The sequence below is a fragment of the Arabidopsis thaliana genome, chromosome 3 (genome assembly GCF_000001735.4).
Source record: "Arabidopsis thaliana chromosome 3, partial sequence".
Classification (NCBI taxonomy): domain Eukaryota; kingdom Viridiplantae; phylum Streptophyta; class Magnoliopsida; order Brassicales; family Brassicaceae; genus Arabidopsis; species Arabidopsis thaliana.
The window spans coordinates 9,251,034-9,263,759 of NC_003074.8; the positions used below are offsets into that span (position 1 = coordinate 9,251,034).

The 12,726-nt window shown below is 34.9% G+C and overlaps 2 protein-coding genes across 2 annotated transcripts; both read right to left on the bottom strand.

Moving 5' to 3' along the window:
- Positions 1-59: 59 nt before the first annotated feature.
- AFH1 (formin homology 1) lies at positions 60-4,050 on the bottom strand. Its single transcript, NM_113446.5, has 4 exons — positions 1,920-4,050; positions 1,628-1,833; positions 1,202-1,446; positions 60-1,117 (listed from the first exon to the last, which is right to left on the bottom strand). The coding sequence occupies exons 1-4, from the start codon at positions 3,791-3,793 to the stop codon at positions 287-289; spliced, it is 3,156 nt and encodes a 1,051-aa protein (NP_189177.1). The 5' UTR covers positions 3,794-4,050; the 3' UTR covers positions 60-286.
- A 5,742-nt stretch (positions 4,051-9,792) lies between these two features.
- AT3G25505 (TIR-NBS-LRR class disease resistance protein) lies at positions 9,793-12,709 on the bottom strand. The gene is made up of 5 exons (NM_001338750.1): positions 11,972-12,709; positions 11,669-11,856; positions 10,740-11,425; positions 10,346-10,639; positions 9,793-10,158 (listed from the first exon to the last, which is right to left on the bottom strand). Exons 1-5 carry the CDS (start codon positions 12,136-12,138, stop codon positions 9,805-9,807), a joined length of 1,689 nt encoding a protein of 562 aa, NP_001327784.1. The 5' UTR covers positions 12,139-12,709; the 3' UTR covers positions 9,793-9,804.
- Between the last annotated feature and the right edge of the window lie 17 nt (positions 12,710-12,726).

Sequence of the window (12,726 nt, forward strand, 5' to 3'; positions counted from 1 at the left end):
CAACGAAGGGTAAGTAAGTAATATGTTTGCTCTCACATTCTTTCGTGGTACACACGGTTCAGATAAACAAATTTATTTGATTCTTAAATTATTAATTTAAGATGAACAAATTTTAAGGTAAACCTATATTATTTTTTTTACACAAATGCAGAAAAGAAAAACACTTCTTTGTTTCTGTCATTAATTCCCTCCCTCTATATATATATATTTAAATCTATTATGACAAAACAATCCAATACTGGATACTTTTTACAACAACATGCACAGACAAAGCTGAGATCTCACCTTAAGAAACTAATGAGATTGAGTTATGTTCGTCTTCATCAGACGAAGAGGTTGAAGACGACGACGAAGAAGAAGAAGATTGTCTTCGTCCAACGAGTCCAGGAAGAGGTTGTGGCATCATTGGATTCACTGGAACAGGAAACTTATGAGCAGAACTAACCATTGTTCTTTCGTTTATCATCCCTACTTCTTTGCAAACTCTGTCTACTACTCCAAGGAAGTCTCTAACCACCAAGAATATTCTAAACGGATGCGCTTCTTCTTTAGCCGAGTTTCCATGGAAATACTCTGTGATTTCTTTTACAAGTGATAACGCTACGCTCTCTTGAGCTTGTACTCTGATGATCTCTTCCTCAGCTCTTTTCAGAAACGTTTTCATCGATTCCGAAAACCTCTGACTGTTGCTTTCTTCTGTGATTGTTGATTGGACTTGGATTGCTTCGTTGATCTTGGCAATGCCTTGAGAAAGCTTGGAGACGTAGCTGCTTAGTACTTCTGAGTCCATCGCAGCAGCTTTCTTGACGTTACTAAGCTCAGAACAGAGACTTGATACAACTTGGAGACCTAGTTTCCGGCATTTAATGTCATCTGTTTGTGTATTGTTACCTGAGAGACGTGTGCCTTCTGCTCGGATTATCTCTTGTACAACGAAATGCAAGAGAGTTGTTTTCCCATCAGCGCCTTTGACATCGACTAGCTTGAGAAGTGTATCAAGCTTGAACGCATGTGCATCTCCTCGGTTTGTTCCAACGTTCATACGGTTTCCTGTCTTTAGAACCGCTTCAAGAAGCTTTAAGAACATCCTACTGTTCCTCAGTTCTTCACAAGCAGCCTACACAAACAATAGAAATGAAGTCATAATCTGTTACAATACAACCATATGGTAAAAAGAGAGAGAATAGCTTGTAATATATACCTCAAGAGTCTCAAAAGATTTCTTCAAGTATTCAACCTCGGACTCAAAGTTGGCTACATAGAGCATTGCATCAACTCTTTTAAAGGCGAAAGGGATGTCCAACATTGCCTTAAGGAATTTCTCAGCATGTCCAAGCTTAACAGGCGAATCATCATTGTACGCTTTCAACTTGCGCTCTTCTTCTTTTGTCGGTGCCATCTTCAGTAAGCTCTCAAGAAGTTCAGTCCCCAGTGTATCAGCATTGCCTGAAAAAGCATAACTAAGAACATCAATGTAACCAAGAATCTCCACACCATCAAAGAAGCAAAGCTTTCAGAATAACTCAACCATATCATCGAAAAACCATTAACAAATGCATAAGAACTCTAATTCTGGAGATCAAAGGAGAAGAAAATGAGAAACTATGTATGTGACAGCATAGTTTACCTTCAAGAAGAGCCTCACAAACTTCTTCTATAGTGACATTAAGTGCACGAAGCAAGATGGCAATATTCTGAGCCTTCTTCGGGTCCAGGACTCTGTTCTCTTGGTTCGGGCTCGGGAGAACACATCTTGGAGTTGTCTGACTCTGATTTGGTTTGTTGTTTAACGACTTCGCCACAAACAACGTCTCAATCATCTCCTCATCTAATCTGCAAACCACATTCATAATCTCAACAACCACATTCTCACTAAAAGCATATAGTATCATATAAACGAGTATGTCACATTAACTCACTTGAAAGAGCTTGATCGAAGATGATCCCAAACCATCTCACGATCCGAACTTGCTCTAACTTTATCCCAATGTAACGCCTTTAGCTTCGGTTTCGGAGTTTCCTCCGCCGCCTCACTCGCACAAACCGTCTCTGGAGTCTCCATAGGAGACGAAGTCACTGGTAAGTTTTCAGATGGGATCACAAAAGGATGTGAAGGCGGTGTAAGAGAAGGCGGTCTCGAGATTGTGTCCGCTTTAGTAGTCACCTGACTCCGTCGTCCCCACAACGGCAACGGTGGGGGAGGAGGAGGAGGCGGAGGCACACGAGACTGTAAAATTTGAGGTGAAATGTTCGATATCCGTGGTGATACATCTAAGCTATGACTAAAATCTCTATCCGGAGAAGATGATAGAGACTGCGAATTCCGGGAAGATAACTTAGGAGATGTAACTGGTGACTTATGAGAAGCTTTCTCCGGTGAAGAACAAACAGAAGAAGAAGACGACGACGGTGAACGAGAACGTAATGCATCTAACTGCTTAAGGAAACCTTGTCCTCCATGAGAGTTAGAAGGAGAAGATAGTAACTGAGATTGCAAACCTTGCCGGAGATTACTCATAAACGCCGGTAAGACCTCCGGAGATTTCTGAAAACATCTATACGGTGATGTAGAAGCAGAAGAATGCGACGGAGATCTCAAGTAAGCTTCTGGTGTATCATTTGGTCGTCGTTCCGGTGAAGTTGAAGTAGATGATAATGGAGAGTTCTCTTTTTTGTTATTCTCCGGTGAAGTTGTTAGAGATGTAACCGTCGGAGATCTAAAGATTTGATTCAATCCTACTTCATCGGAGTTTTTCAATCCCGACGATAAAGAAGCTAACGACAGTGACGGAGACCGAACAAATCTATAATCGGTTAACTCCGCCGGTTCTGGTGTGGAGATAACCGGCGGTTTTGGTTCAGATCTCTTAGGACTCATTGAAGGAGAGATACTGATAAATGTTGATCTTCCTGGTGAACCAGAGCTTGAAGATGAGCAAGAGATAGTGTCATTGTTAACAGATCTAGGATTTTGACCCGGAAGTCCGACCCGGTTTAACGGTTCTCGCCCGCTTTGTGAGCCACGTGGAGAGTAAAACTCATCTTCTTCATCTTCTTCTCCGATTGAACCAACATCTGGATTTAAACGGAAACTTCGTTTCATCAATGGAGGAAGTGGTTGAAGATCTGGAGATTCAAGTTTTCTTGAGCTTGATCCATTATTACTAAGAGATTGTTCATCGATTCCTCTTTGATTCACCATTGTTCCTAAGTAAAGAAACTCAGAGCTGTTGTTATTGGTGGAGCTCGTGGTGGTCCTCTGTTTACTTCTAGCCTCCGCATTGCGTCGTGTTGGAGGCGCCGTTGCCGGAGGAGGAGGGTAGACACGGCGGCTACTGTCGGTGGTGTATGTTTTGCTATCATCGGAGAAGTTAAGATCTTGGTTACGTTTGCTTCTTCGCCAATAGAGTAAAGCGATAAGTAGAGCGACTAAAGCAGCGGAGGAAACGGCGGAGATAGCGACGATAAGGAGTTTTTTGGAGTTAGGTGGGGATTTAGTGGCGTGAGGGACGATTAGAGATGAGATATTCGCCGGAAAAGAAGCGAAGGAGGCTGGAGAAGGTGGTGGTGGAGATGAAGGGTATAAAGGGAAGAAAGGAGAAGCATTTGGGTCTGATGAAGATGGAGGAGTGGTTGAAGAGAATGGTAGTTTAGGAAGTGGTGGTGGTGATGGTGGTGACGGTGGTGGTGAATCTATAGGGAAGAATGGTTCGTGGAGTACACGACGGTCGGCGAAGACTAGATCGGAGGATGAAGATAAGAGTAAGTAGAAGAAGAATAAGAAGAAGAGCATTGTGTTATCTTCTTCTTTCTTCTTCAAGAGTTCAAGATCTGAGAAAAGAGAAGAGAGAAACTTTTTGAATAGAGTGATGAATCCAGCTAAGATTCTGCTGGTGATGGTTTGATAATTTTGTTTTTGGTTTGTTCTCTTAACTCAGTGATGGTGAGAGAGTAGTAGAGAGAGTAGAGAGAAAGCCAAAAGAGGTGATGGAAGAAGAGTGGTTGATTCTTAATTTTATTTTTACGTAGTGGGGTCCATTTCAGACAGTAACATATGAGATTATAACACGTAGGATAAGACGTGGACTTTGTAATAGTCCGCAGAAGTGTACACACTGAAAGTAAACACTGTTCATTGAATTGCACCGTACGCACAATGTTGAAAATAAAAATGCGAGTGGATTTTTATTTTATTAAAAAGTTATTACGGCGGTTTGACGACGTCTGTAATAAAGAAAACATAAAATAATGGTGTGTTAATGTTTGAGGAGGAGGAAGTGGTAGTGGGTGTATTGTGCTGAGTTCTTTACTTTATTTTGACCGACACTGTCTCAGGATGTGTAAATGGTCGGTTCATGTGCTTTCGCCGAATGCTGTATGTACAAAGCGTAAAATTGGAGGACAGGTCTAACTGGTGTAGATAATAAGGAGGAATTAGGACATATGATGAGAAACTTATACAGTAGCATCGTTTGATAAAATATCGATCGTTGCAAATAGTTAAGTTAACCATAAACTTTTAAATGGCTACATCATGGTTCATGCAATAACCATATCTCTAAATGCGTCCCTTAAATCTTCTTAATAAGCCAGTTATACTTCCTGCGTCTTATGCAAATGTCGACTGTGTGAATCCTCTTTCTGTTTTGGGGCAACAAACATTAGACCACAACATGGTTTTGTTTGTTTTTGTTGGATTTTGCAATCATAAAAATGGCACTAGAAATTGATGGTATTGAATATGACAGAAATACTGAATTTACCAGGACTAGGACTGCAAAATTTATCAAATTTAAAGCAAATAATGTCTGATTCTTGTAAAATTTGTGGGCCTGTGAATGTTAAGAAAAACTATAAAGTGAACTATTAATAGTTCATATAAAAGTTCAAATAAAAAGAGGTGCTAGAAAACCATAATTGGACTAAGAAAGGGAGTAAAATAATTGGTCACGTGGGAAAGCTACTGAAAATGTAAGAGTACAAGAGTATCAGGAAACCACCGACACACAAAATTGAACTTTATACTTTTATATGCAAAAATACCTTATAAGTAGTCTCATCGTTTTATTTTTAAAATTTATATAGTGTTTCAAAAAAAAGAAAATCATTGCGGATGGATGAGTAGTTGTTTTACGTTTGTGGATGAGTTTTTATTTTACACCATAGCGGATGGTTATAGAAGAACCTCTAAAACTATCTCCATTGGTAGTATCTCATAAGAATTTTTCATAGTTAAAAAAATAAAAATAATAAAAGTAAAAGAGAGATTGTAGAAAGTTTCTCGCTTCAGAAACTTTGAGATACTTTTTACGATCCATCATGACAATTTTCTTTTTACTATTGGTTTAATTTTTTAACAAAAATATTTTTTTAATCAAATAATCAAATTATAATATAATATTAATATTTTTTTGTTTGAGAAACTTTATGGATTTCTCGTGGATGAAAATGCCCTAAATATTTAGTTGAAATTGTAAGAGTGATGAATCATATATATGAAAGTTGGTCAACTCTCTTCATATGAGTGATCATACAAGAAAATGACATGTGTCATTCTACATTAATTAAATAAACAAATTAGTAAAATTAATTGAGGAAAAATTAAAAGTTTTTTGTTGTGTTACATTTTCTATTAATCTCACTCTTAAAGTGAATTTTCTAAAAACATTCAATAAATAAAAAATCATAATAATGTATCAAGTACTACTTTCATTCTATTTTACTTATTTTTTAAAAAAAATTTATCAATAGTTATTAATCCATAATGGCTAACATTTACGTGTGTTGTAGTTTAGATGTTTGCTATCTAACCTCATATTAATTTAGTAATTTTAGTTGGATATTTTCTTATTATTACGTTTTATGTGAATCTTATTTATCATATGACCTTCTTTATGTTTATTTTTGTGCGGTCTGATAACTTGATAACATTGATATACAATGTTTTCACGTAATGGTCATCCGAGGCATTAGACATATCCACACAGAAATATGAGAATCTATATGGCTATATGCAAAGGAACGGCTATATGCAAAGGAACAGAATTAAAGTGTTGACTTAAATTGCTAGCATATCATGATGTGGTTGGTGTACTAGATGACGAAAGAATATATGGAATAAAGAATTGTTTGTTAAAATTAAGTTAAACAAGTTTCAAAATACATAAGTAATATAATTACATATTAATATATCATAAAATGATGTTGTATGTTTTCATGATAGTGAAATAGTTGAATAATAGGTATATAAATATTCATATTATAGTAAAATTGATATTTCGAATTATAGATAAATTTAATCAAAAAAAATTATAACTATATAAAATAGATATAAATTTATTAATTACACATTAAACACACGCAAAACTGAACATCAAAATCAACAAAAGACCATAATCATATATTCCGACAATTTTAGAAATAAAAACCCATGCGTAGCATGAGTGTTCATCTAGAATAACAAATTAACTAACAATAACAAATACGTAGGTAATTTTATAAACATTGTATATATAAAGATCATAAATTTATAATTTATCTATATGTGGTATAATCATATATATGAAAGTTGGTCAACTCTTTTCATATGAATGACACATCATCACTTAGCTTTTGCCACATGTCCACTTAATAATTAATGTAAGTTAATGGTTTATGGTAATTTATTATTTAATTGTATATATTATAAACTTTTACATAATTAATTGTATCAATAATAATTTTCTTTTATTTTGTATGTCTTTTTCTTAAATTAAATTATTTAATTGATTTTCTTATACTCTTGGATATTTTTCCCTAAATTTTATAATTTTAAGTCAAAATATGATTAAATAATTTTATAGTGGATTAGCTAATAGTTTTCGTAAGTTGTTCTTTTTCTATATAATATATTAAAAATGGTGATACATGAGAACTCTAGCATCAAATTCTTGGACTCAAATCCTCAGTGATAGAGTTTTTCGGTTATGGAGTTCGTATTTTTTTTTATTTTTTTTGTAAAAGTGGCAACTATGAAAATTAAAAAAAGAAAATTATTTTACATTTATGTTTCAACAAATCAATAAGGCTTATCAAGGTTTGGTTCTATTTGTCTATTTAGTATAACTTAATAACATCTTTTTATTTAAACGAACAGACAACCCGATTATCAATGCTTAATTTTTGTACTTAAATACTACCACCATGGATTTCAGAGCGGGTACTCCAATCTTTTTTGCCTTTTGTCTTATTTTTTTGGTTTAAGGTTGACACAAATGAAAGAAATTCTGAAAATAATGTTTACTGAGAATAGATTTTGTTAGGAATTTAAATGCAAAATGCAAAAAAACAATGTTGATTTATGGAGCTTAGTATCAAATAGGAATTTTGTCTTCTTGTCTATTAAAAAACTAATCTAAATTTTACATTTAAATACTTTTAAATTACAAGATATAAAGTGAAAGTCCGCACGTAATGCGAGTACTCATCGTTATATAATAACTTAATAAGATTAATAATAGAAAGAAAAGAAGCATCTACACTGTCGTTACAAATACTCTGACTTAATACAAGTATTAGGGTATTTATTAGAAGGAAACAACAAAATCAACAACGTGAACGTTCTCAAATCAGATGCCATAAAACATAATGATGGACCTTTTTCTCATTAATATAATGGTTTAGCAAACATTAATGAACTGCAAGTTTGACCCTTTGCGGAGATCTCGTAAGTGGTGCCATCATTATGTTTGGATTGAAAATAAAAACTATGCATATTTTAGCATGTGGCCACCTTTAACTTCAACATTGGATGAATTCTACAATGCATGAGAGATAAGCTTATGTTAATGCAATATTTATATGCAATGTAGTGTGGTATACATATATGAGTATTATTGAACAATAATGTGTAGGCTGATTTGTTTTCTTTATTATTGTTTTGTCAATAGCGATACATCCATAGAACAAGTCTCGAAGATCGAGATTCCATTGAACTTGTGACGTATTGGATTAAAATATAGAGATAGCATATTACTAGCGATGATTTTGAAAATCAATATATTGGAAAGCAAAGAATGTATTTTGCGGAACAAGTATCGTTAACTATAAAAATTTGTCTATAAAGGTGAATCCCGTAAAACTCTAAAGAAAAACATTCTCTACATTTCAGTATGTCTTGAGCTTCCCAAAATTTGTAGATCTCCATCAATTACCTCTTGAATTGCCAAGGCAAAATCATCGACTAAAGATTGATTTTTTATCTTGAATTCCCCCTTTTAACTTATAGAGAGATTCTAAGTGTCTAGTGGGTGTAATAGACCAGCAAACATCATGTAATTGAATCAAGATAGATCGGAGAGATTGAGAATTCTCTTTTGTCTTAAACCAATAGTCTTGATCCATGAAGCCAGTGAAAGATGAGTAGAGGTGTCAAGCAAACTGGAAGTCCGTGAGCTCAGTCCAAGCAGTACTATAATAAGCCGTGAGCTTAGGACATCTTTTTTTATGCCCATATAATAGCAAGCCTCGTAGATAAGGATAAGCCAATACAAATTGCGGATTTTAGCAGATTTCATCTGCGCTGAACAAGTCTAAACATCTTATTTTTGCATGCGATCCTAACGGTTCAGTCCGTCGTGGTTTCACAAAAGATTAAAGCACAACTCGAACGCGAACCAACCTATTTGATATCTTAAAAGATGAGCCACAATGACAAACGATCGGCTCGAATGAGAAGATATTGCTTTCATATTATGATCGGTTGCTCTGATATCTTATTTTAAACAAAAAAAAATCATTATTACTCCTAATCTGTGAACACTAATTTTGCGATATAATTTTGTGATTTATTTGTAGATGATCTTTCGAGAGAATTAACACCTCTCTTGTGATCTTATGCAAGTTAGTTTTTGAAAGATTCTAGAACGTCTAGTATGTGTTTATATGGTTTTAACTTTTAAGACTATAAAGAGAATTAAAACAACAATACATTATGTTCTAAAACATTTTTTGTAATGAAATATGCAAATATGCATTGTAATTAAAAAAGAAAATCATATTATTTTGTAAATGTTTTGAGAGAAATGACTGTTAGTTTCTTAATCTATAAAATGTAGTTTTAATATGAAGGAAAATACCACTTAAAATACATATTTTACCAAAATATGTATTTACATAATATTATGGGGAATAAGGCAAATGCATTTTATTTTTGTCATTATGCATTGCACATGCACTCGTTGTTATTTTCGTGGCTGATTAGCTCTCTTCATCAACAGCAACATGCATGTGTTATGTTGTCACATTTGCAATTTGGTCGTTAAAGTTTTATGTGTCCACAAATTAGGAGAATGAGGGTTCCTATATTATTTTCTTTGGATAACCGGTCAAACCACATCTACATCCGAAGAACAAGTCTCGAAGCTCGAGATTCCACTGAACTTCTGACATATTGGATTAAAATATAGAGATAGGATATTAGTAGAGATGATTTATGAAATCATTACTACTGCTAATTTCTTTATATGAAATTTTTAAAATCAAGATTACTCCGAGTCTACTTTTTTGAATTTTCATTGACGTGCATTATTAATTAGATTAGTGGAATCCACTACGACATAGCATAACTCCTTTTGCATTCTTGTATATTTAACACATTTCACTCTTTCTGCCTCTATGATATATGGATTCTGGAACGTGAATCTGCGAAAGTTTTTGTTTTGAAAGAAACTTGATTTTACATCCCTGGCTTACTACTATATTAAAGTCGATTTAGTAACTAAGAAACCATGATGAAATAACAAAATTTTGATTTGCTCAGATTCATTATATTTCTTTTTTAGAACAGAGTCCCCTGTTTTCTCTGTTTTTATACTTTTTAACATCAAGTATCAAGTTGATGTTGGTAGGAACAACCTCTAGCTTTGAGCATCCTTTTAAGGTCACATTTTGCAATTTATGAAGGTTTCCAATAGAAGCGGGCAGCTCCACTAGACTGGTGCACCTACAAAGATGCAATTTCTGGAGATTATTGGCACTGCCGATAGAGTAAGGCAGCTCCACCAAACTTGAGCATCCACAAAGAATCAATGTTTGAAGGTTAGTGGCAGTTGAGAAATCAGGTAGCTCCTTTAAGTTCTTCGAATGGAACAAATTCATCCACTTGAGGTTTCCGAGCGACTGTACAAACAAACAAAGAAACAAAGACAACAAAATTTAAGAACACTTCAAATAATAGTGTTAAGATCACTCTTCTTTTAAGCCTAAAATGTGTAAGAACATCAAAACCTACTACATACAAATTACAAACGAAATGAAACTACAGTTTTGAAGCCATATTAGAGAGAAACACATCACAATTACATACCAGATTTCCTTCCCACAGCTTCACAAGTTTGCTGTGTCGCATGTTTAGTTCGACAAGGTACTCCGTACAAAAATTGGAAGGCAAACATGTCAGTGGAAAACGATCCCATTCTAGTAATCTAAGTTTTCGAGATATATACTTTAAACCTCGCGGTAAGTACATTTTATCACTCCGGTCACACTTGATTCTTAAGAATTTAAGATTAGACATTCCTTCGAAAGCTCTTTCACTTATATTTAATTCGCCTAATAGCTCAGCTGAATTGAAATATATACCTACAACACTTTTACTACCCTGAAAAAAAAATATCAAAATTTTCTTTTAATATGGTATGTTGTCAAATGAATTTAATTTGTAAAGATAAAGGTAATGGAAGAGTTATAATAGAACTAACCGTGTCATCAGTGAGTACTTCACAAATATCTCTAGCATCAACCAAAAATTGACGCTTCCCAGGCTCTCGAATGGATTCATGCTCATGACATACAATTTCTCTACCCAACAGTTCTAACAGATTATGCATCTTTATCCATCCTTCTTCAATAGATATGAGAGATTTCTCTGCTAATACGTGAAATCGTTGTTTTGTATCCAAGAACTTATGTGTAAGATGCGCTTCCACGTTCTCAATCCTTTTATTGTTGAAAGTGCATGCTATGTGAAGGAATAAATCTTTATCTTCACGACATAAGGCATCGTAACTGAACTTTAAAATGCTTTGAATATTAGAATCAAGGTGAGTCCTTAACCTTGGTAGTGCATTTATCCACTCCTGCTTAGACATTCCCCGAAAATGAGAGCCCATAACTCTTAGTCCCAATGGTAGGTTACCTAAAAGATTTGTGACTTCCAATGCAAGTTCTTGAAACTCATCTTTAGGGAACTTTTTACCAACAGCAGACATACAAAAGATTTGGCAAGCTTCATGTGTTGACGGATAATCCACCTTGTAAATATGGTTGATGCCATGTGCCTTCAAAAGTTTTTGGTCTTGTGTTGTGATGATAATCCGACTTCCATGACCGAACCACCGAGTTTCTTTTGCGATAGCATCTAGTTGCATTGACTGATCGATGTTATCTAGAACAATAAGTACTTTTTTGTCATTCAACCTATTTTCTACAACTCCTAAATGAGGAACCTCGACATCCATATGGTTGATTATTTGAGACATAAACTGGTTTTGTAAGTGCAACTTTGCACTATAGTCATCAGAACACACTGGTTTTCTATACATTAGCTCTTTTATATTCTCCATAAAGGCGCTTAGTTCGAAACTATCAGAAAACTGGCTAAACAAGAATCTAGCAATGGTGGTCTTACCAATCCCAGACGGACCCCAAATCCCTATCATCCTCACTTCATCAGAGTCTAGGCATAACAATAGTTCCATCCTTTCCATATGAGCTCCCATCCCAACTAATTCGTCGAAATCCCTAGATGGTGTGGACTTATTCAACTTGTTTGAAATATCAGTGGCGATTTTTTCAATCATGACCGCCTCATTATCCCTAATAGAGGAGGGTCAAAGACATTAAATAGTCATGAACATTCACATACACATTCAGAGTTTATATGTACTTTAGAAAATTTAAGAAGAGCAAATGAAAAATCATAAGGACAAACCAGTTGTTTGAAACGTAACCGGCAAGTGTTGCCACTTTTGCTAGAGCTTGTATCCATCTCCTAGTGTCCTCATTTGTTTTACCAGCACATGTTTTTCTGAAAACACTCCCAAAGTCACCAGTCAACTTCTTTATATCAGAAGGATCAACTTTATAGAAAACAACCATCACAGTTTGACCAAACTCTTCTCTACACTTGATTATCTCCGCTAATTCATCAAGACACCAAGACGAAGAAGCGTAGTTCCTAGAGAGTAAGATGAGTGCAATCCTAGAACCTCTGATTGCTAGTACAAGTTCAGGACTAATGGATTCTCCTCTCTTGATCTCATTATCATTGAAAGGTGTGATTCCTTTTCTTTGAAACTCCTTTTGAATATGACTAAGAAAGCTCTACGGACATCTTCTCCGCGGAAGCTCGGAAAGACTTGGTGTGTCCAACTCTGAGATGGAGGAACTGATGATGAAGGAGGTAAAGAAGCAGAATCATCTTTTTCTTTGTTATCTTTTTGTAATCTGAATTTTCTAAAAAGCATGAAGAAACCTATTGCAGCTGTAACAGTACTAAGAAAAAAAGAAGAAGTCATTTGTAGGGTGCAGAGAATAACAGAAAGGTTTTGTGTATACAGAACAATGACTCTCTTTGTCACGGTAAAATACAAAAAAGCTCACCCACCCCATTTCTAGATTTGATTGCTTTTAACGAATTTTAATTAAAACAAGAGCACACAGAATGTGAATAAGTGGGGAATGTTT

Bases quoted from the DNA above. Each gene is read 5' to 3' on its own strand.
- AT3G25505 (NM_001338750.1), bottom strand. From the start codon at position 12,138: ATGGTTGTTTTCTATAAAGTTGATCCTTCTGATATAAAGAAGTTGACT. The intron at 11,857-11,971 runs GTTTGTCCTTAT...CTCCTCTATTAG, and splicing joins GGTTACGTTTCAAACAACTG to GGATAATGAGGCGGTCATGA. The intron at 11,426-11,668 runs GTAAGACCACCA...TTATTGTTCTAG, and splicing joins TTGGGGTCCGTCTGGGATTG to ATAACATCGATCAGTCAATG.
- AFH1 (NM_113446.5), bottom strand. From the start codon at position 3,793: ATGCTCTTCTTCTTATTCTTCTTCTACTTACTCTTATCTTCATCCTCC. The intron at 1,834-1,919 runs GTGAGTTAATGT...TGTGGTTTGCAG, and splicing joins CTTCGATCAAGCTCTTTCAA to ATTAGATGAGGAGATGATTG. The intron at 1,118-1,201 runs GTATATATTACA...TTGTTTGTGTAG, and splicing joins AATCTTTTGAGACTCTTGAG to GCTGCTTGTGAAGAACTGAG.